This window comes from Chamaea fasciata, unplaced genomic scaffold (genome assembly GCF_029207755.1).
Source record: "Chamaea fasciata isolate MVZ Bird 193981 ecotype frontalis unplaced genomic scaffold, bChaFas1.0.hap1 SCAF_7, whole genome shotgun sequence".
NCBI lineage: Eukaryota > Metazoa > Chordata > Aves > Passeriformes > Sylviidae > Chamaea > Chamaea fasciata.
The window spans coordinates 5576505-5598747 of NW_027094092.1; the positions used below are offsets into that span (position 1 = coordinate 5576505).

Sequence of the window (22243 nt, forward strand, 5' to 3'; positions counted from 1 at the left end):
TGATCCTCTTGAAAGGATGTCCAGTTCGTGTCTACAAGAAGTGAGCAGTGAGTACTATGACCAGAACTTAGAGAGACCTTGCCTCCAGCCAAGTGGGGAAAAGGGAAAACAGATCTACTGGGCTGTGTGGATCTGATGGTCTGGCAAATCAGACTCACAAGAGAATTAGGCTTTAGGTGACACCTGTGCAAACAATGTCACAAGATACCATCCAGATATGTATGGGCAGAATCCGTCTCTATTTCTGGGGTGACAGGGTGATCCCAACAGCTGCCTGTACTGGAAGTTGAAGTGATCCTGATTGGGAGTGAATGGCAAAACGCTCCATTGCCCTTGATGTCATCATGTCATAAACTGACATTCCACAGTACAGCAACAAAGCAATCCTGATCCCTCCCCTGCTCCTAAAAAGAGCACCATGACAGGAACATACTGCATTTATGGAATCATGTGCAGGGTTAGGTACCACACCCACAAGGACGGACCAAGCGACATTGTGACCAGTGGCTCCAGACTTAATACAGCAAATGCTTAGATCAAACCTGTTTCCAACCTGCTCCGGGCAGATCTGTTGTTATCTCAACCCTTTGTGATTCAAGTTGGATGCCAATCAATGCTATTGTGGTTTATGAACGGTACTCCCCAATTTCGTGCCTCCACCAAGACCCTCCAAAATCACACATCACTTACTCACTTCTTTCCCTCCACCCTCTTCCCCTACCCCTCCCCGCTGCAGCAGATTGAAGAACTGGAGGAACAAAAGGCAAAGATCACAGGTTGAGATAAGAACCATTTACTGGAAACAGCAATGAGATAAGTAACAGCAACAATATTAATAATAAAAAGTATATAAAAGAGAGAGTGCAGAGCTCAACTTGACCAAAGCTACATCACCCAAATTACTCTCTCCGGTGGGGACCAGTGTCACCCCACTGCTCCATTCGACGTGCTTGCTCCGGGGGAAGGAATGTCTTTCTTTTCAGAAGCATGAGAAAGGGAATCTCTTCTTCCTGCCCTGGCAATGACAGGATGGGTAACATCTGGGCTTTGGCCACGTCTGCTCTTGCTGATTTGGGCCAAAACCAGGCCAGTACCAGAAAAAGAATATATTAGGACTGGCAAGGCTACTATGTGTTATAAAGCATTGAAATTATTACATGCAGCCAGTGTTTGTCCAATACATAGTAGAAGTAGTTTCCTACAATTATTTTTGTAAGTGTGGGGGTTTTTGTGGGTGTAATAATCAAGATCTGGAAAATTTTCCTTATGTCTCCTTATGAAAGGCTTTATGGATATTTAAATTATATTCTAGCAGGAAACATCCTCCCTTTATGAACTACTTTCTTGCAAGGTGCAGTTCAACAAAAACTAAACTTTGGAACCCACTGCTAACTCATTCCTGTATTTGTGCAGGACCCACACTAAATTTGCAGCTTCCACCCCTTTCGCACTCAAAAAGCTCTACCAAGTTCAAGTAGGAAGCAGAGCATAGTGCAGAGGCAGTTTCTTCTTTTGATCAACCTTCCCAGAGGCTGGGGCCACACATTTCTTCCAGTGATGAAAGCAGAAAGAGATTCAGCATGTTTACAGACTCCTAACAAAAGGCTATTCTTCCCAATCTATTTTGGGTAGTTTCAGTTCAACACTAGTTCTTTTTTGAAGTAAACTCAAAACTTTAGGGTTCAAATAACTTTTCATAAAGTAAAATACAGTACTTTTTTAAGTTGCTACGTTTCCACACTGCTTTGTCTCGTAGGCTACTTTAACAAGACATTAAGCAAAACACTTGAAAGGCAGGCAAATGTTGCTAACACAATATGAACTTATGTCTGTGACTCTACAAAAAGACACCACTTACAAACAGTCCTTTCAAAAACATTCCTATCCCATTCAAGGTGAAATGAAACATTCTCTGTTTCTTCTGAAGTTCACCAATTAATACAATGTCATTCCCTAAATAATTTCAATTTTGTACCAAGTAAAATGTGCTTATAGGTGAGAACTGTGCCAGCTTAATTATTGTATTATGACCACTTGCATATGGAAAATGGTAAGTTCTCTGAAATTAACGTTGAAAAGTAGATTTTGGTTCTTTATAGAATACTATACTATTTGATAATACTATTAATGTATAATAATATATTAATATTAATATATGATAGTATCCTGTTTTGTAAATAGAAGCTTGCCCTCCTTTAAAACATAATAGTGAACTGGTTCCTGCAGACCTGTACTACAGTGCACAATTACTACATCATACAGAATGGTATGTCTCACAGAGTCAACAAAATCAGAGAACCAACTACGTTGGAGAAGACCTTGGAGGTGATGCATCAAGTCTCATCTGTATGAAGTCTTTCATAGATAGTATGTATTTTATTAAAAAAGAACATTTGCAAGATCAACTCTTTTCCTCTGAAACAAAGCAGATGCATTTACTTATTTCTGAGTGTTAAATGGTAATTAGCACTTAGATGCATCACTGACTTTACAGTTTGACTTTGCTGCTTCTGTCAGTCTTGTCGTCAGTAAGCAGCATTTTCATCTACAGAAAATGCTGGGAGTGGGCAGGGTTTGACACAGACAAGATTAAAAAAAAATGTAACAGGCAGAGCTTTATATATATTTGCTACATGCTCTCACATTCACTAGGAGTGACTAGAAAAATTCAGAAACATCTCACATAGTCAAATTTTTTGTGGAAAAAATAATTCTCATGGAGATTAGGTGACACTTATAAAATGCTGAGCTCTTTCTACATGTTAATCAATCAGTTTGTGAGAGATTTATCAAAATGCATATTCTGTAACACATAACAGAGCAAAAACATCTTCTGTCATATGAAGACAGAAAAAATTGCTAGTATCTGCATGACCAAAAAGGTACCAAGTCCTATAGATATAAACACCTGAAATTTGACAGGGACAATAGCAATCAATCACAGTGTGTGGCATATCGTGAAACTCACCCTGGACCAGGTCAGTGAATCAAAGTATTGCTAAAATTGAAAATACTAATTCAGTGGTTAATGATTCAGAGACTAAATTCAGCTGTATTGATGCAATAAAATTCTACCGACATCATAGTCCTGAGAAAAAGAGATGTCTTGATAACCTAAAAATTGAATTTGCACTCTCTTCTCTGACATGAATCATAAATAAAAGTCCTTTCATGGTTAATTCAGCCTTTCAGGTTTTCTGAGGAGACGTTGTTCGTGGACAGTAAAGAGTCCTCTGCAATTTTTATAAGCCCATATTCTGATACCCATTACTAGCCAATTTTTTTTTCCACATTGCTGTACTGTGTTACAAAATTGCCATTTCCTCCTGAGAGGTAGCTGGGCACATACATACCTTCTACAGCAATTAGCTAAGTAATTATTTAAGTAACAACATAAATAAAATTCCTTTTGGACTTAATACTTGCCCTAAAATTTTGAAAGCACTTTGAATGCATGTAAAAATACATATGTAAATAAACACTGCGGGGTGTGATTTGTACTATCTGTGCATTAAAATAATACATTGATTAGCACTGTTACACTTCTAAAGTTGTTATTGGAATAATGAAATTTTAGAGAACTGCGTTCCGATGCCTTCTTTAGCAACTAAATAATCTTATAGAACCTCCTTGCAACTAAATTAATGTCAGTTGGATGTGAAGGGAAATACTAGCTAGCTACAAAACCACTATGGATTAGTCCTGTTAATACAAAAATATACAGCAATACACATATATAGGTCCAGAGAGAGGGGAAGTTCTAGTTTCTAACAGAACTAAGATGAAAGTTTATACACTGATAGAATTATATGGAGACAAAGCTAATCAAAGTTCTTGTGATTTTCTTACTCTTCCAATATTCTTCTCATAGGATGATGGTGATGATGATGGTGTTCACAGGAGAGAGGTTCATGGGAAGGACTGCTTGCACAGCTTTAAAGACAGTCTCTTTCTCATGGAAAGCTCGAGTATAGATCTTGTACTCGAGGAAAAGCCTGAAGGGAAGTGAACTAAGTATCCTGAACCATTTTTCTACGTGGATTTTGCGTAGGTAATAATCGACTATATCCTGACATGCTTGCATTCACCTCTGTCTAACATCTAGAAAAAAAATGGGCTACATTTTTGGTTGCCTGGTAAGACACTATCATAAAAATATTAAAACCTTGAAAATTAATCTATAAGGAAAGCTCATCTTCTTAGTCATGGGTTAACTTCTTACACACCAAGACTTCTCACCCTCATTTGGAATTACCTTACACTTGAAATTGATTTCCACTTTCTCCCATTGAACTGGGAATGCAACTGTTTTCCAATGACAACATAGGCTATATCACTTGATTTATGACAGTCCTTCAGCAAGGACTCCGGAGTGTCACCCAGAAGTCCTACTGATGTATCCTATAGCACAGAGCACCAGTATTTCTTGTGGCATTAAAGTGCAGCTGGTAACACCTAAGCTAATTCATTGTCTTAGTTTGAAAGACGGGTGTCTGCCAGGGAAAGCTGGAGCCTCCCTTGGAATGGAGAATGTAAACCCCCTCCCTCCGAATTATTATAATTTTGAAATTAGGGGGCTCTCAGGCAAAGGTATGGGGATAGGAATAACAGTTCTTTACTAGTATGTGTAACAAGGCGAACAAAACAACTACAACACTTAACAACAGAACAGAACCAGGATTCTCGTGACGGCCTTCTCGGCCGAGGCGGGAAGGGATGGAGGAGAGGCTTTGCTTCGCAAAACCCCGGGGCAGTCTGACCCCGGTGCCCCTGCAGGATTCTGAGGAGCACAAAGCGGGAACAGCAGGAATGAGCAGGAATCCCGGGCTGGTGGATGAGATGGATCAGAAGCTCTGCGGCGGTAGCTGGGAGGGCAGGGATGAGCAGGAATCCCGGACTGATGGATGAGATGTATCCGAAGGTCCGCGGTGGTAGCTGGAACTGCGGGGGGATGTCCGGGCAGGGCAGGGAGTGCGGGGCTACAGCGCAGCAAAGACCCAGAGCAGCGCCGGAGAAGCGGCGGGGCCGGGACAGCGGCGGCCCGGCTCCAGCAGGGCAGGAGAAAGCGAGCTCAGAATTCCTGGACACAAGAACAGATGGTGGTAAATCCCTAGGACTGGGCTCCAGGGGAGACAGTGATTTCTCCCCGCAGCAAGCAACAGCCTGCCCATCCTCCTTCCGATGCCGAGAGTGAGGGAGCGCAGCTGCCCCCAGCCCCATCCTTTACCTGCCCCCAAAACTGTGGTACCTTCCCCTTCCGAGAGAAAACTCACGGAGACAGAAAAAAAGAAGTGTAGCCAGGGGCTACACTCCTCTCCTCTAGTCACTCCTTTTGCTTTTTGCTGAAGTACCAATAAGCACCCAGTAGTTAGTTTCCTAGAAACTTATGAGAAAAAAATTCTCTAAGTAAAAAAAGAAACAAGTCCAACCCCCAACACTCATCAAAAAAGATACAGGTAAAAATAACACTGGTAAAAATATCACAAGCTTGAGTGAGACAGGCAAAAGGGTCTAAACTAATAATTTCATTATAGTTAGCAAAATACATCAATTAAAGTTTAATGCTTAGCTCTTTCATGCTTCTCAGCTATTAGTGTGCAAATACGAAGCTATCTACCTACTGTTCAAGAGATACAACCCCCACTCTTTGGGAATCACTTCTGAGACCTTTTTTTCCTCCAAACACTTGCCAGGATAGGGATTTCCTGACTAAATTGGCACAAGTAGTTCGTCATGTTAATACTTAATCAGTCAGCATCCATTTATGGATTGAATTTTTCTTAAAAAAAATACAACATGGTATAGACTCAGCAGTTTATTCTCTTCTAGCGTGTCAAGACAGACTTGTGACTTACACAGTGGCTATTTCTTTAAGTACATTTTTTTAATTTGAAGGTAGAAAACACACTAAAGTACTTCTGCCATAGCAATGCCTTTGTAACTTAAGACACCGCTGCAAAAATCAGGCAGTAAAAATGCAGCAGTGTGCTTAAATGTTACCTCAGAAAGGAAAAAGCAAGTGGGTATGCATAGCTTTTCTTTTCTTTTTAACGTGTAGCCCTGTTTTTCTTCCCTCCTTTGTGGTCCTACACTGGCATTCCACTTCTTCAACTGGAATTTGAAGGCTGTCTCCCGCTAACTATTACATTATCAATATTCTTCACAGATCACAACCTAGAAACACAAACTTTGTTCTGGTTTGAGTTTTTCTGGTTTGTTTTGCTGTTTTGTTTTGGGTTTGTTTGGGGTTTTTTTTCTGTAGGTATAAATCAGTGCAAACTGCTGGAGTGATATGGTTTAATCTGGACAGTGCCATCAAGTAGACAATGGTAGCACTCCTTAAAATTTGCTTTTCAGATTTTCTTATTCTTGTAATGTCATTGTCCAGTTTACTGGGTGTGCAGGAAATTTAAGGCAGCTGCTATAACTTCTGAATCTTTACTCCTTACCGAAGTCAGAATAATGGCACTTTAAAGATATGTTTAAACATGTACTCTTATACATGCCCTTTGGAAAAGTCTAAGGATTTAAGAAATATTGCTGAGCACTCATTTTTCTCCAAAGGCTAATCTGTCCAAAGTCTGAGCAGGTTATTTAAAATTTCAGGCACTTTTAAGAGAATGGTAGCTCCTGCACCACTGATAGAAACATCTGGATTTTATTCCAGAAGCATTCTACAATTCCGGCTGCTAAAACACTTTTTCTCATTGGAAACTAGTCTATGAGGATTTAATTTTGTTCACCTGCAAAATTCCATCTGTATGACCTTTTCATTGAAATGCACACGCAGCAGCCCTCAAACTGAGACAAACTGACATTAAAACAAATCACAGAAAGAACTGAGTACATCACTGCCACATTGGCGGACACTTTGAGACCTGTTGAGAACTATTCTCTTTCAAAGCAAAAAATACAAAATGCAGACTAAATCAAAGCCAAATGGGAAGAGTTATACCCTCAGAATAAATTAAGAGCATATAAATACATGTTTTGAAGTAGTCAGAACTCTTTTCCAGAAGAAATTCACACAGTAAGTCATGCTTGTATTTGCAGTGATTTAACACAGATGGTAAATTCAATACATTAGCCCCACAAAGAGATTAAACTGGTGCCAAACAGGAAATATAAAGCATGTCTCGCATTTCACACAGGCAGAACAATATTTATATGTATATCTATAGATATAGAGATTTTAAAATGTGCGTATTATACATAATATATATATACTGTTCAGCATATATTATCAGATAATTTTATATTTTCATATATTGTCATATTTATTACATAATACAATACTCTAATATATAATACAAACCATAAAGTATAGTAATCACAGAATAGTTAAGGTTGGAAGGGACAACTGGGGATCATGCAAATCGAAGCCCTGTACCAAAACAGGATCACCTAGAATAGATTACATAGGAACTTGTCCAAGTGGCTTTTGAATGTCTCCAGAGGGAGACTCCACGACTTCCCTGGGCAGCCTGTTGCAGTGCTCTGCCACCCTTAACATAAAGAAGTTCTTCCGCATGTTGAGGTGGAACTTTTTGTGCTTTAGTTTATGGCCATTGCTCCTTGTCTGGTCACTGGGCACCGCTGAAAAATCTGGCACCCCTCTCATCACACCTGCACATTTATATGCATTGATGAGATCACCTCTCAGTCCTTCCTCATAACAGATGCTCCAGACCTCCACACTTGCTTCCTTAGGCTTCTCTCTGCCCAGCTCTCCAGCCTCTCAAGGTCCCCCTGAGTGGGAGCACAGCCTCCAGGTGTATCAGCCACCCCCCTCCCAGGTTTGTATTGTCAGCAAACTTGCTCAGGGTGCATTCCATCCCTTCATCCAGGCCATTGAAAACTGGACCCAGAACTGATCCCTGGGGAACGTCCCTGAGCACAGGCCTCCATCTGGATTCTGCTCCACTGACTGCGACCCTCTGAGCTCTGCCCTTAGCCAGGCCTTGATCTGCCTCACTGTACATTCCTCTAACCCGTATTTCCTGAGCTCACCTACAAGGATGTCATGGGAGACAGCGCTGCGTGGAAAATCGCGCTGTGGAAAACCAGCGTCCACACAGGAGACAGAGGAGTCCTGTAACTTCAGTCGAGTAAATGGAGAGAGACCGAGCAGACCCTAGGGCCCATAGGGGTCTCTCTTCCTTTATTTAAATTAAGTTTCAGGACTCTTCTGTCTCCACTGGGTCTTCCGCACAGTGTCAAAAACCTTGCTGAAGTCTAGGCAAACATTTCTCTCTACGGGAGCGTGTATATGTACGTATATATCCCATCTCCAGGTGCCATATAGCTCCCATCATCCAGACACCACCTCCGAGTGCCCAGAAAGATCTGCCCCCGCAGCGTGGTATTTCCAGCGCGTAAATAGCCCTCAGACACGCTTTAGCGGGTGGGGAAAAACCCGGAGAGGACATTTTCTACTGAAATTCCCATCAGGATGCCACAAACTCCAGAGGAACAACAACGTCCTGCGGTACACTGGTGGGTAGCCAGGCAGCTGCCGGGCTCCGCAAGGACTCGCTGCACTGTCAGTGCTGCTGTGGACACGCAGGCTGAGCAGCAGCGGGTCCCTCGGCACTGAGGAGGTATGGGAGCGGGAGCGGCACCGGGAGCGGCACCGGGAGCAGGACCGGGAGCAGGACCGGGAGCCGGACCGGGAGCAGGACCGGGAGCGGCACCGGGAGCGGCACCGGGAGCAGGACCGGGAGCGGCACCGGGAGCGGCACCGGGAGCAGGACCGGGACCGCCCCCGTGGCCGCCCCGCCCCGCCCGGCCCCTGGCGTCACTTCCGCCGGGCCGGGCAGGGCGAGATGGCGGCGCTGGGGGAGCCGGTGCGCTTGGAGCGAGGTGAGCGCGGCCGCGGCCCGGACGGCGCTGCTGCCGCTCTGCGCCGCGGGCGGGCGGCCGAGGGGGAGCCCCCGGCCCCCGTCAGCCTGTCCCTAGCCCCTGGCCGGCCACCCCCGTTGGCCGGGCCGCGGGGCGGCGGCGGTAGTGGCAGTGGCCGTGCCGAGCCACTCCTCTCCTTGGGGCGCGGCCGCAGCTGATTGGAACAGCTGGCCTGATCTGAGCAGGTTTCTGTCGCCTCTGGCTCTCTCCGGCGTGTCGGTGGGACCGAGCCCTTCGGCTCTGCTTTACGCATCTCGCGGAGGTTTTTTCTCGCGTTTCGGTTTGCGGCTGGGTTTCCACGGGTGCGCTCGCCCAAGGCCTTCTGTTGCTGCGTCTGCTCGGCCCTCGCTGCTGCTCACGCTTCAGCCAGCTCCTACTCAGCCTGTCGTCTCTTGGTTCCTGCTTCTCTCGTGGGAAGGCTTCGTCTTGAACACAGAAAAAATCTTAGAATTCTAAGTTCAGTCCGTTAGTTGTGTCTTAAGAGTAATAATTCACTTCTTTTATGGTCGACAGCTGACACATGAAGGGGTCCCTCTACACTTGTTCGTCATTGTCCTCTATTACCCTCTCACGTTTATGTTTTCACCCCATTTTTCCAGTATGTAGTAATTTGTATGGTTAATACATGCAGTGTGTAACTGAAATTAAGAGCAAAACAGGTGAAATACAAAACCTAGTTGGGTATTTTTGTGTAGTATGTTTGTGACGTTTATCCACAGTTTAAGAAACAATTATAAGTTCTCTTCAATGTGATTATCTGGTACTGTGTAAGGTCCACAGATGCCTATATAACAATATAGATGATTGGTTTATTGGTATGTATTTAGGCCAGTAGGAATTGGAAAGTGAAATTTACATGGGAAATGATTACTGGTAATTACAAGTCACGTTTCTGGAAAGAAAAACAAGTAGGTGAAGTATAGGTGATCGAATGATCTGACTTCTCCCACTGCCATTCCCACTAGGACCACCACTTTTGCTCAGGGTGCCAGGTGTATTTTTGTAGGTGTATATGCACATGCCCACTCTGTTTTTCAGGTACTATCGCGTTACCTAGTGAAGAACCCAGTTATTCTTTTTTTTTCCTTCCCGTTCCGCAAGGGAGCCACTTGTAATGTGAGAGTTGGCCCGTGAGTGGTGAGTTATGTAAGGTCTTTGCTTCACCCTCGGCAGCTCATCCACTCTCTACTCCAAAGCTTGTTAATTAGGGCAGCCGCTTCAGCAGTGGATTAGTTGCGCTTGGAAAGTCTGCAGACTTAAGACTCAGATGCTGTCCTTCACCTCGTTACCGTGCCACTATGCACTGTCCACAAAAACAAACAAATCTGCAGAGTTACTTAGGGAGCAGTGAAACAAAGGAGCTGTCCGGTCTTCAGGCATATATTGGTCTTTTTAAGAAGAGAAGAAAAAGAGAGCACCGTTTTGTAATGGATCTACAAAAGCAAGAGCCTTACTTACAGAAACTAGTAACTGTTAATTGTGTGGGGTTGACTGCACAAAGCCTGATGATGAGTCGCAATTAGCTTGAAAGTGAATGTCACGAATGTTGGCATATAGCATAAGAAAAGGGAGAACACTGTAAAAAATGAGCTGATTTCAAATCGTTACGTTGGGATGACCACCAGGGCAAGTGGAAACTCTTGTGTCTTTTCTCCTCCAAGCTGCGTTGCCAACACCACCACCCAAATTCACCAGAGGGCAGGAATGACACAACAGTTAGCATTTCAGTTATTCTTACAGTTTAGTGGTGACTTGTGCTAACTTTACATGCAGCTTAGGAATCTAGAATGCTTGGGCATAATCAGTGGAGGTGGTTAATCAGGAGTTTCTATGAGGATGCTGTGTTTTTTCCCTTCCTGTGTTTTGGTCACACGTGCTTGGAGTGGTAGCATCTTGCTGGCTTCCCCCCCCGACTTTCTTTTAGTTTAAATGTTTCTTTTTTTCAGGATTTCAATCTAGTATCCATGATCACAAAAAATTATTTGTGGACAACAGGCAATTTGGTATGAAAAGGTGAAAAGAAAAGTAATTTTTCTGTTATGTATGGATTCGTTTTTTACAGTTAGTTTTGTGGTTTGGGTTTTTTTAATTGTCCACCTCTGGAGTTACGTCTACATCGATCCTTGTTGAAATCCATCATTGGAACACTTCTGTACTTATTTTTAATACTTATTCTGTATTTCTTTTGGTCTCTGGTGCTGAACAGTTTGCTAAGCTGTAGTGTTTATCTTGTGAGGAAGACAGCTTTCAGCTAATCATATTCCAACTAGTAATTCAGGAGGAAGCAAATTACATCAGTAATTTGTACAGTAATTTGTGTAATTTGACACAGTAGTCAAGCTTTTCTTGAAAAATGAAAGAAGGTGTGTTTTGCCCCATATTCCTAGCAAAACTCTTTTTCCTTAAGCAATGTTGCTTGGATAGATCGAGTATTCAGCTTTTGACTTGTGGTGTGCAATGGAGTTCAGTAGAAGAAAGTTGTGCTCAATTGCTCTTCCACACCGGTATAATGGGATACTCTCAATAACATACAACAAAACAAGTGCTGGGAACAAAGTGTCCTGCTGATGGGATCTATTTTCTCTATCTACCTCAGTAAGAAGTGTGGTGTGATAAAAGATTTTTTGTGTACTGAGGCTCTAACTTTCATGCTGTGTCTGACTGCTTTGGGCTTTTTACTTTATAGCAATAGTTTGGTCCTTTGATCTGAAAACACGTTTTTTATTAAAGTGTGTCCTGCTTTGGCTTCATCTAAAATGAATCCAGTTCAGTGTATCCTGATGACTTTTTGAAAAGCTGATTTCTGTGTTCTTAGTCTGTAGTTAATGAAAGACACAGCTGTTTCCCAAACAAACCAATTCTACCTTAGGGTAAAAAGTGCTGTGTCGTCAAATGTTTTGTCTGTTAAGAGCTACAGGTAGGAAGCATATCTAATTTGATAACAAAACATGAAGGTGAAAAAAACCAAAAATTATCAGGTGGAATTCTGGTGTCTTCATTTCTACAGCTACCCTTTGTATCAGTACACTGCTGTCACCATTTCAAATTTCTTGCAGAATCCTTATCAAACTGATAACAAGTTTGTACACCTTACATCTTAACATGGTTCATAGACCACAGGCTCAAGAATGGCTGTGTGGAACTGTAGTCTTTATGTGTACATAATAATCATTTGTCTGAAAACATCTGCAAGTATTTAAATGATAGGGGTGGTGTAATTTATAGATTTACTGGACATTTCTCATTAATATGTGGAGTGTTGTCAGATTGGGAATGCTGCGGTTACCACTTGATCATGCTGCTTCAGGTTGATCAGTGGGCTGCTTCATGAATTCAGTACTGCATGAATCAGTACTACTGTTGCTGAACACAGGGGTTACTGAGAACGTTGTGGATTTTGCATCATCTAGAATGTCTTTAAATTCACCAACTGTTTTTGATTTTAAATTAAATACAAAATATGTATTGAGAAACAAGCTATAAAAGGGTAGGGTTTGTTTTTTTTTTCATTTTGCAATTATACAAATAACAAATATGCATGCCTGTGTAAAATGTGTTCTCTGTAGAACATGGGATTATTAGTAGGTAATTTAGGTTTTGATATTGCTTTGCTTTTGATAACTGGTGCTTGTAAAGCTTGGAAATGCTTGCCAGAAAACACCAAGATCTCATGGCACATGGAAATGTTAACTACCATCAGAAATAATTAGAGTCTTATGGCTGCAGTACTTGAGTGTTTTTCCACAAAGGATTTGTTTCCAGTCCATGAATGACCAGTCTGTGTGGTTAAGGTGTACCTTGTTTAATCAACTGCATGACCTGGTCTCAATTTAGTAGTTTTAAGATGTGTCTGATAATTCATGGGGGTGGACAGAACATTGCTATGGGCTGTGTCTTGCCCGTGCACTTCACCCTGATTTCAGAATGTGCACCCCACTACCTTTTCATCCTGTTACATAAGTGCTCTCTTTGTTACACTCATATTTTAGAAGTTCCTGGCTATTGCACGTGCTCTGTGCTGACGTGATGCCATTGAGTAGATGTGCATGCACATGAAAAATGAGTACCTAGAGGTTAATTACAGAAAAAAGGAAGTAATGCCTTTGGGACATAGCAGTGTCCCAGACTTCATCCTGTTCTAAAATGATCTGTGCATTATTTATGTAGTAGATTAATCACTGCTTCTTTATCTTTGTGATCATGAAAGCAGTCCTTTCTATCTGCTTTTCTAAGAGACCGTTCTAGTTCTGTTCAAGAACTTCTGTGTTTCGGAATAATCGCTAATGTAAATACAAGTGAGGGATGTGAATGTATTCCACTCTTATGGTGCTGCCAAGAGAATGTCACATTGCATTTGATGCCTGTCTTGAGTCATATTGGTCTGGAATCAAATGCTTCATAGAGTTCAGTTTTACAAAGCAGCGTTTATGAGAAAATGGACAATGTGAACTCTTAGGAACAAATTTCAAGGAACTGAAAGCAGTTTGGGGTTCAGGATTCTAGACCATGGAGATACTGTCTCTCAGCTGAGAATATCAAAAGGAGTTCTGTTGGTTTTATAAGCACTTGAGGAGGGAAAAGAAATAGGCCAGATACTTCCCGTAGAAGAGGGCTGAGAACTATTGAGCATACCTTACTGAACTAATTTTTTAATATAAAAGAAATGTTTGACAGCATATTTGATAATATGTTAACATATTGGAGTTAACAAAATGCCATCCATAGAGTATTATGAAGTATACGCTACCAGTACTTCAATACAAATACTAATATTTCAGTCCTTTGAGGAAAATTTGGATAGTCTTTGCAATATGCATATGTCCGTGATAGCTCCAGATATGTTACAGGGTTATTGCTATGGTTGATTTATAACAGGCTGAAAGTACAGTGTTTTCTTGTAGCTTTTTGTAAATACATAGTTTAATGGGAAACAAAACTTAGTGCATAGTTTTAAAGTGTATGCAAGTGCATACACACAGACTGCTCCATTAACTTAATTAAAAGAAAAACAAAACCCAAAGATACCTTGAGATTCCTTAGGCATTCCTCATTACTAGTGCTTTATTTTTTTCGTAGACATCTGCAGAGCAATTGAATTGCTGGAAAAATTACAGAGAAGTGGAGAAGTACCACCACAAAAGCTACAGGCATTGCAAAGGGTCCTTCAAAGTGAATTCTGTAATGCTGTAAGAGAGGTAAGTTAGCTTGATGTAAGCAGTTACCTTCAGTTAAAGTATGATTTTCTTTATCCTTTTAGGTGATTGGATGTGCCTTGCTATTGCTGTTGCTTATGTTAATACTGATGATAACAGCTGGAATGATTTTTGAAAAAATCTGTTTGTAGACACAGGTGTCATCTTTAAGTTTTCATCCTTTTGAGGACACTGCACTTACTGCTTGGCAAGTACAAATGGTTGGCAGGGAGATGAGAAGATGTGGGTTAGCCTTCAGTGCAAGCACCTCCTTAGCATTAGTATTCATATTGTCTCTGTGTTTTCAATCTTATTTTTTCTTAAGATGTTTAGTTAGTTGCTAAAATTGAAGGAAAATTTGGGAGTTTGCGGGGAGGGATGGGTTGTCAGCAAAGCCTTGAAGAGCTGCCCTAAAGTGTTTTTGCTTGCATCCATATTGAAGAGTTCCAGCTTGAATCAAGCAAGAGAAAATAGTCATCATGCCTCGAACCAGGCGTGCAAGCTTAGCCGTAAGCATTTCCAAAGTCCTGGTGAAGTCTGAATATTGTGGAAGGAGGGGAAGATGGAGGCTGAGACTGAGTAATAAAGATGCTGAGAGATTTGTTTCTTCATAGAACATGAGGTTGCCTGTCCTTGTTGTGAATCGAGGAGTAACATTAGAAGTCTGTATTTTTAATTTACACCATTTTCAGTTGCACCTGATGTTTTGTTACATTACCTAAGCAGAAAAGAATCTGCTTTACTCATACTGAAACCTTTTTCTTTCTAAAGGTGTATGAACATGTGTATGAGACTGTGGATATCAGCAGTAGCCCAGAAGTTAGAGCTAATGCAACAGCAAAGGTAAAAGTCAGACTATAACTTGCAAAAAATACAGTATTTTATTACTTCAGAAGCAGAAGATTATATAAAATTCAGAAGGATATTATCTAGATGTCTGATATAATGGATGATCTTAACAGGTTATTAAAAGGTACAACAAGACTTGCTTTTAAATTTCTTTCGTTTCAGTTTTATTCTTGGAGCTCTAAATTTTTCATGCTAGTATTGGTATGTAGGGAATCAATTCTCTCATTTGTCCTAACATTTAATAAGTACTTTGAGATAAAATACATTTTCAGCCTGCTCACTGTGTCTAGCTAAAGGGACTGTATTTAATTTCTTGTAAATGAGAAAATCTTGTTTCTCATAGGCCACGGTAGCTGCATTTGCTGCTAGTGAAGGTCATTCTCATCCCAGAGTGGTTGAACTACCCAAAACCGAAGAAGGTCTTGGCTTCAACATTATGGGAGGCAAAGAACAAAACTCTCCAATTTATATCTCTCGAATTATTCCTGGAGGTATAGCTGACAGACATGGAGGCCTGAAACGTGGAGACCAGCTGCTTTCTGTAAACGGAGTGGTAGGAACTGGTTCTCTTTTTTCTTTATGGAGCAGTAACAGCTTGTTTCCACTTGAGGGAGCACAGGGAACAAGCATGGTACAAGCTGGTTGTGTCTTCTGATCTTGGCAGAATACTTTATTTTTGTCCTCACAAAACACATTTGCTTAGGTTTCTGTGGAGTTGTGGGCATTGAGACTTTTAGGATTATGCTTTGTTTATTTGTCTCAGAAAAAAACTGTACTATCTGTATCAGTATTTCATATTCTGAGGGATTATATAAATGTAGTCAAAGAATTTGTAAAATTCAATCTGCCTTTTATTTTTCATCGAAGTTTCATGATGCAGATTTTTACTAGTAGCATTTTCTGCACCTTCTAAGGTAGGTAGTAAATTATGCTACGTTGCTTTTGGCTGACCAGATCCTCATTTTTCCCAGTAAAAATGCTACTGCATGATGAAAACTGTAATGAGATGGAACTACAAGGTGATATTACCTTGTATGTTTGGTTCTTTCCTTCCACTTAACTATACTGAGCTTCAGAAGCAGGCTTTTTACTGTATTTTAAGAAATATATGTCTAAAGTGCTGATGGGGATTTTTTTTTTTTTAAGTAAGTATCCTCTTCTGAAGAATTAACAGTACTAAAAGACAAGGAGAGGCTGAAAAGAAAAGGTTTTGACTTGAGCCAGCTTTCAGTCAAATGTAAATATCTCCCAAACACTTGCTTTTATTTACAGAGAGGCTCTATGCAGGCTTAAAATGAATGTTCTCATCATTACATCTGTAAACCAAATTTTATTTTAAGAGTGAGGGTTAAACTAGATTCTGGGGATTTTTGACTTTTGAAAGGAGTAGTGACTGGGTACAGATACTGGGTATCTGTAGTCTAGGAACTCCTGGCTAGCACAAATCTCTGACATACTTGGCTCCTGACTATTACCTGGGAGTCCAGCTATCCTTTTTATGAGACATAAGAGAAATCATTGCTGTAGTGATGCAACTGTCCTTGCCTTAGCCTTCTGCTATTATGAAACATTGAGGGACTGAAGCAAAACTGTCTTCAGATGAGTCTTTCCCTCACTCACAGAGTCTCTTAAAGACAACAAAACCACCACTTTATCCAAAACTGAACCTGATGATGAGGAAGTTGGTAGGGCTGACAGTGACTATATGTGCATGCACATGTATAGATATATATAACCGTTGTAAGAATACAGTGATTGCATAAATTGCTGTTAAGAATGCTAATGTAGTTTCAGAAAAATCCTTATCATGTGATATTTACAGAGGAAATCCTGTCATCATAATACATGACAGGCAATGTCTTGTGATTCTTTATACTTCAGTAATAATAATAATAGTAAATGCTGCCAAGACTGCAAGGAATATGACTGAAAAACAAGTTTATTTTTTTCAGGTGGGAGATCTTGAGTGTACTCCAGAATTTTAGGTGTTTTGATAGAATTAAACAGAACTCTACAAACCTTTTATTACCAGTTTTAAACTGAACACCCTACAAATCCACTTGAACAACAAAAATGGGAACATTCAAATGCATGTATTGTCTGATAGAAGAGAAATAACTTGGGGTTTTTTTAACTGTTGTTTTTCTTTCTGTAAGTAACTTTATAGTAACGGGGAAACCCTCCAATCAACAGGTACATCACCTGCCTTCTAGCTTCTAATAGCACCAGTGGGAGGTAGGCTTGGAGTAGTCCCGTCATTGTGTTTAATAAGTTTGGGAGAAACAAGTTTTGCTGATAAAGTATGTGCTGTCCAGGAATGTATAATTGGATGAAGTTTTTGAAAAACATTGCTTAAAAATTGTAATTAGATGAACCTAATATAATCCTAAGAAATTCTGAGAGTTGTTTTAGGAAAGCATTTTTATTCTGGTCTTCCCTGAGTTGGGTTAGGCTATTGATAATCAGTTTAGAGGAAGTGAACTTGAATGTCTTGGGTTTACTGAGAGACATGTGGAGCACTAAGATAAGCAACACACTGCATGTTAGTTGCTCCATTGCAAGCACCCAGTGTGCACTGTTTTGCCTTGTTGTGATGCAAGGTAACATCAAGAAGGCAACTATCTTGCATCTGTCTGTGGCAATTTATTAAGCAAATTGAGGGTGACTGCTAAATTTAAAATGCATGCTAAAGAAGAAAAATAGAAGTAAATTTTAAGTAAGTATTCTCCTGAAGCTTTTGATTTTTAAGTGTAATTTCATAATTGACTACGGTTATCATAGAATTTAATTGTTCAGCATAAATCTAAACAAGATTTTTGCAAGATTTTTATTCTTTTGCTAATACTAATTAGCGCTTTTATCATCACCTCACTTGGTTTGTTGAAACAGAAGTCCTGAAGTTGTGTTACGTTGTCCTTATGCAATCTTGAAAATAGAGTACATATAAATAAATACATAAATATAATTGTTTATATAGAACTGTACAAAAAGAAAAAGAAAAAATCTGTTTTCAGTTTGTGTCTTTACTAATGCTAAATGGTTTATCCTTCACAGAGTGTTGAAGGTGAACACCATGAAAAAGCAGTGGAACTGCTGAAGGCAGCTCAAGGGAAGGTTAAATTAGTTGTGCGATACACACCAAAAGTCCTTGAAGAAATGGAGTCAAGATTCGAAAAAATGAGATCAGCAAAACGAAGGCAGCAAAATTAAGTGTGCAATAACTTAAAGAGAAAATATATATTCCTTTTACATTTTATAGTTTCTTTGTGACTCAGTTGATCCAATGCCTGTCATAAGACCCTGTCCTTTTCGTAGAATCATGGAACAATTGAGGTTGGAGGGAGTAGGTCTAGTCCATTCCCCATTGCCCAGCTCAGAGGAGGGCCAGCTAGAGCAGGTTGCTCAGGAGTGTGACAAACTGGCTTATTAAACATCTCGAAGGATGGAGACTCCAGAAGATCTCTGGACAGTCTGTTCTAGTGCTTTGCTCTCCCTTACACTATGAAGATCCATTCCTGTGTTTAAGTAGAATTTCTGTTATTTCCACTTGTGCCCACTTCCTCTTGTCCAGTCACTAGATTCACCGGGAAGAGTTATTCTCTGCTTTCCTCCTCCCTTTCAGGCATTTACACAGGTTGGTAAGATCACCCGAGCCTTCTCCAGGCAAGAGAGACAATCCCGGTTCTCCCAACGTCTCCTTGTCTGCAAGATACTGCAATTACTTAATCACCTTTGTGGCCCTTAAGTGGATTTACTCTTGTGTGCCCGTTTCTCTATTGGGCTGGGGAGCCCCAAACGGGACCAGCACTTGAGTTGCATCTCACAAGGACTGAGCAGAGTGGAAGAATCCCCTCCCTCAGCTTGCTGGCAATGCTTTTTCCAGTGTAGATCAGGAGACTGTTGGGCTTCTTTGCTTCAGGGGCACGTGGTGGCTCATGGCTTGCTGTTGTTCTCTTCAAGGTAGCTTTGCAGCTGGTCAGTCCCCCAGTCTGTGCTGGTGAACGGGGTTATTCCCCCTCAGTGTAGGACTTTGCACTTTTCTTTGCTGAACATCATGAAACTCTTGTTTGCCCATTTCTCCAGCCTGCTGAGGTCTCTTTGAATGGTTTGCTGAGAGTGTGATCTGTCCCATCCTCTGGGTTGTTATTAAAAACATGCAAGAGTATGGACCCCAGTATGGGCCCTGGGGTGCACTGGTAGCGACTGGCATGTGGCAGTACATTTTGCCACTGATCACAACAATCCTCAGCAGTTCAGCCAGTTTCAGAATGTTTTCAGTCTCCTTGTGTTTCACAGTTTAGGAGGAATGTGTAGGTTTAGACTGGCCTAAAATGCCCTGGAAAAGCATATATGGTGATATTTCTATTGATTTTTTTAATAAGTCTTGTGTCAGACTTTTAAGCAAGAAAGTGAATTTACAGATTTTTCAAAGGCATTTAATAAGACGTAGTTGTACAATCAGCATCCTTTTTTCCTGCTTTCTTTTGACATTAGCATAGAATATGCCAGGGGTTTTGCTAACTGATTTTGAAAAAAAAAGATTCTTATGTAGCAGTATTTTGGCACTTTTCTTAAGAATATGTTGTATGTCAACTACAAAATGTAATCACAATCTACTGTGTAGCTGATAATGATACCAGATTTTGTAATGTTTTTGGTAAGTACATTGTTTTTACACTTCTGCTAAATTATAATTCACTACTCTGGAAATTGTATTACCTCTCCTGTAAATAATTTACAGTTGGTGTTCTTACATGATGTTGTAATAGCCAACATTTACAAATTTGCAACATTTACAATCATTCCTGTAATTTACATTATTTTGTACTAATTTTAAAGCAGTTATGGGGAAAAACATGATTGCTGTATGCAGTTCTGGATTGACTCTCTAGATGTATTTTTATATTGAGAAACAGAAGATATATAAGTGCAGTGCGAAAGAATTCCAGATGTTTCCCTGACTTTCTGCTGTGTAAAAGAACTATTCATCTTAATTGTCATACCATTCTTGTCTTTCTAGTATCTTTTATTGTAGTCTTATTTACATATTGAATGTATTGGTTCTGAAATTGTTAGTACCTAAATTACTGATTGTTATTGTTATTGAGAGTAAAACGTTCTGAGTTTTATATGCCAGGTTACTGTGACGTGAACTTGTCTGGGGTTTTATTACTGACTGCTTCTGACTTGGGGGATTCTTGTTTGTACTACAGAAGTACTACATCACGATTGCTAAATAAGGACATCTCCATCTGTAAACAATTACTGTCTTATCTCATGTGTTCTTGATGGTGGCATGAGTTTTGAGTACAAGTTTGAAAATTTCTGGACAGAGATCCACTTCTTGGAATGTACCAGGTTTGATGCTGTACTTGCGTGGTTTAGGTTTTGAGTTTGGGTTTCGTTTGGGATCTTTTAAGCTTCACCTTTTGAAGAGTTAACTTCATTGTCTATTTGGTATCAGTTCACTTGTATGGCAGCTATGAGTACATCCTAATTGACTGTTAGTAATTTGATTTTTAGAGACTTAAACTGAAAAGTGCAGTTCTTGCTATGTGGCTAATCCCTAGTCTTATTTCACATGAAGCAGTATGTGAAAGAAAGGAAAAGACTAGTAATCTAAAAATGACAGCTTGAAGCTTCTGCTTTGTCAGTTGACCTATTTGAAAAAAAAAAAAAAGGGTTTGCTATGGGCAAGTGAGAAATAAAATTGCTTTCTGCATGTTTGTAAGCATGACAAGCCTGCAAAGAGAAGTTTGGGAGATACTGGTAATATGAAAATGCAGTATAAATATTTATCAGTTAGATGACATTGAGCACTGAATTGCATGGTTGGTTTTATGTCATAGGCCTCTTTCAAAAGGCCTCATGTTACTGATACAACCATGTTGTTGAATTGTATATTTTTATGGAACAACTAATGTTTAAGGTATTGAGACCAAAATCACTAGGTAGACCAATTGTGGATGTGTTTTAATTTAATTGTTAATTAGTAGAGATATGTTTTAGAGCCATATATAAATATATATATATATATTACAGAAAGGTATGGATACAAGATAGGAATGTTCATTTTACAAACCGTATCCCTTGTACTGCTGAACAAGAGGTGTGTTTTGTTACTCTAATGAAATATTTACTTTACTGCAGCTAGAGCTGCTAAATACAGTAGCATTTTCATCCTGAATTGTAGGATTTGGTTATGGTTTGTCAGCTACCACAAAATATGAAGTGTATCTGGGCATATAAATAGTACATGTGGAATTTGATAAAATGTTTTTAAATTGTAGTAACAAAAAAATCAATAACAGTCAACTAATTAATAATCATCTTTGGTACAATGAGAACCCTTTAATAATAAGGAAAGGGTCAATTAAAATTCTCCAAGAAACTTGATCTGTGTTACTACTGAGCAGTGCCTGTACTGTGTTAATATGCAGTTCCTACACACTTCTCATGCTTGGGTATACAAACAGATTAAGACGAGGTGTCATTTCTGCAAGTAACTTCTGCATCTGTCACTGCTGTGAAGGATCTTTGGGTTTTATCAATAGAAAAATAAAAATTCAGTCTGACACGCATTGTGTTTGTGTGTTTTTCTCATGACTTTCCATTTTGAGTACAGGTTACAGACTGCTTTAATTGGCTGTTTATAGTCTCTAGGGCATAACATAAACACCTGCATGTGTGTGGGCATCCGAAAAGAGAAACTTTACATCTGTGATTAGTTTGTCTCCTGGTTGCTTTTGAATCTTCCCTTTTCTACCCAGTGTTTTGTGATTTGCTGGAGAAAAAGAGTGCAATAAAGTATCTATAATAGTTTGAACCTTTTGCATTTTTGAGAAGTCAGCTACATAAACTCAAAGTTGCATATTATTCTGAGTCAGATACTATCTTTTAGTTGTTTGAATCAAGTATCTCATTCTGAGTCAGATATTTTAATTGCTTAACATAGGAGAAAATGCTTCAGTTTTCAATATAAAGTAAGTTGGGGTTTTGTTGATTTTTTTTTTTTTTTTAATTCAAGTAGGCTGGACTGTGAATTGAAAATACATGGTGAAATATTATGTGAAAATTTCATATGGATGACAGATGACACTTGAACTGGAAATAAAAATACATTTTCAGTTTTATTTAAAAATCAAATAGTTTCCATGACCTGCCTTATGACATTGAAGGAAGTCAAAAAGCAAAGTTGGAATTGAATTGATACAAGGAATGGGTGAGACCACGGTTGGTAGGTAAACATTGGAATTACAGGGGAATTGCAGATACAGTGCAGTTTGAGTTTCTGTGATTCT

General features: G+C 39.9%; 1 protein-coding gene across 1 annotated transcript; it reads left to right on the forward strand.

Annotated features, from left to right (window-relative positions):
* The first annotated feature begins 8800 nt into the window (after positions 1–8800).
* On the forward strand, positions 8801–21761 carry LIN7C (lin-7 homolog C, crumbs cell polarity complex component). Its single transcript, XM_066187285.1, has 5 exons — positions 8801–8862; positions 13978–14096; positions 14865–14936; positions 15286–15495; positions 17997–21761. Exons 1-5 carry the CDS (start codon positions 8826–8828, stop codon positions 18150–18152), a joined length of 594 nt encoding a protein of 197 aa, XP_066043382.1. The 5' UTR covers positions 8801–8825; the 3' UTR covers positions 18153–21761.
* Positions 21762–22243: the final 482 nt, after the last annotated feature.

Bases quoted from the DNA above. Each gene is read 5' to 3' on its own strand.
- LIN7C (XM_066187285.1), top strand. From the start codon at position 8,826: ATGGCGGCGCTGGGGGAGCCGGTGCGCTTGGAGCGAG. The intron at 8,863-13,977 runs GTGAGCGCGGCC...TTTTTTTCGTAG, and splicing joins GCCGGTGCGCTTGGAGCGAG to ACATCTGCAGAGCAATTGAA. The intron at 14,937-15,285 runs GTAAAAGTCAGA...TGTTTCTCATAG, and splicing joins GAGCTAATGCAACAGCAAAG to GCCACGGTAGCTGCATTTGC.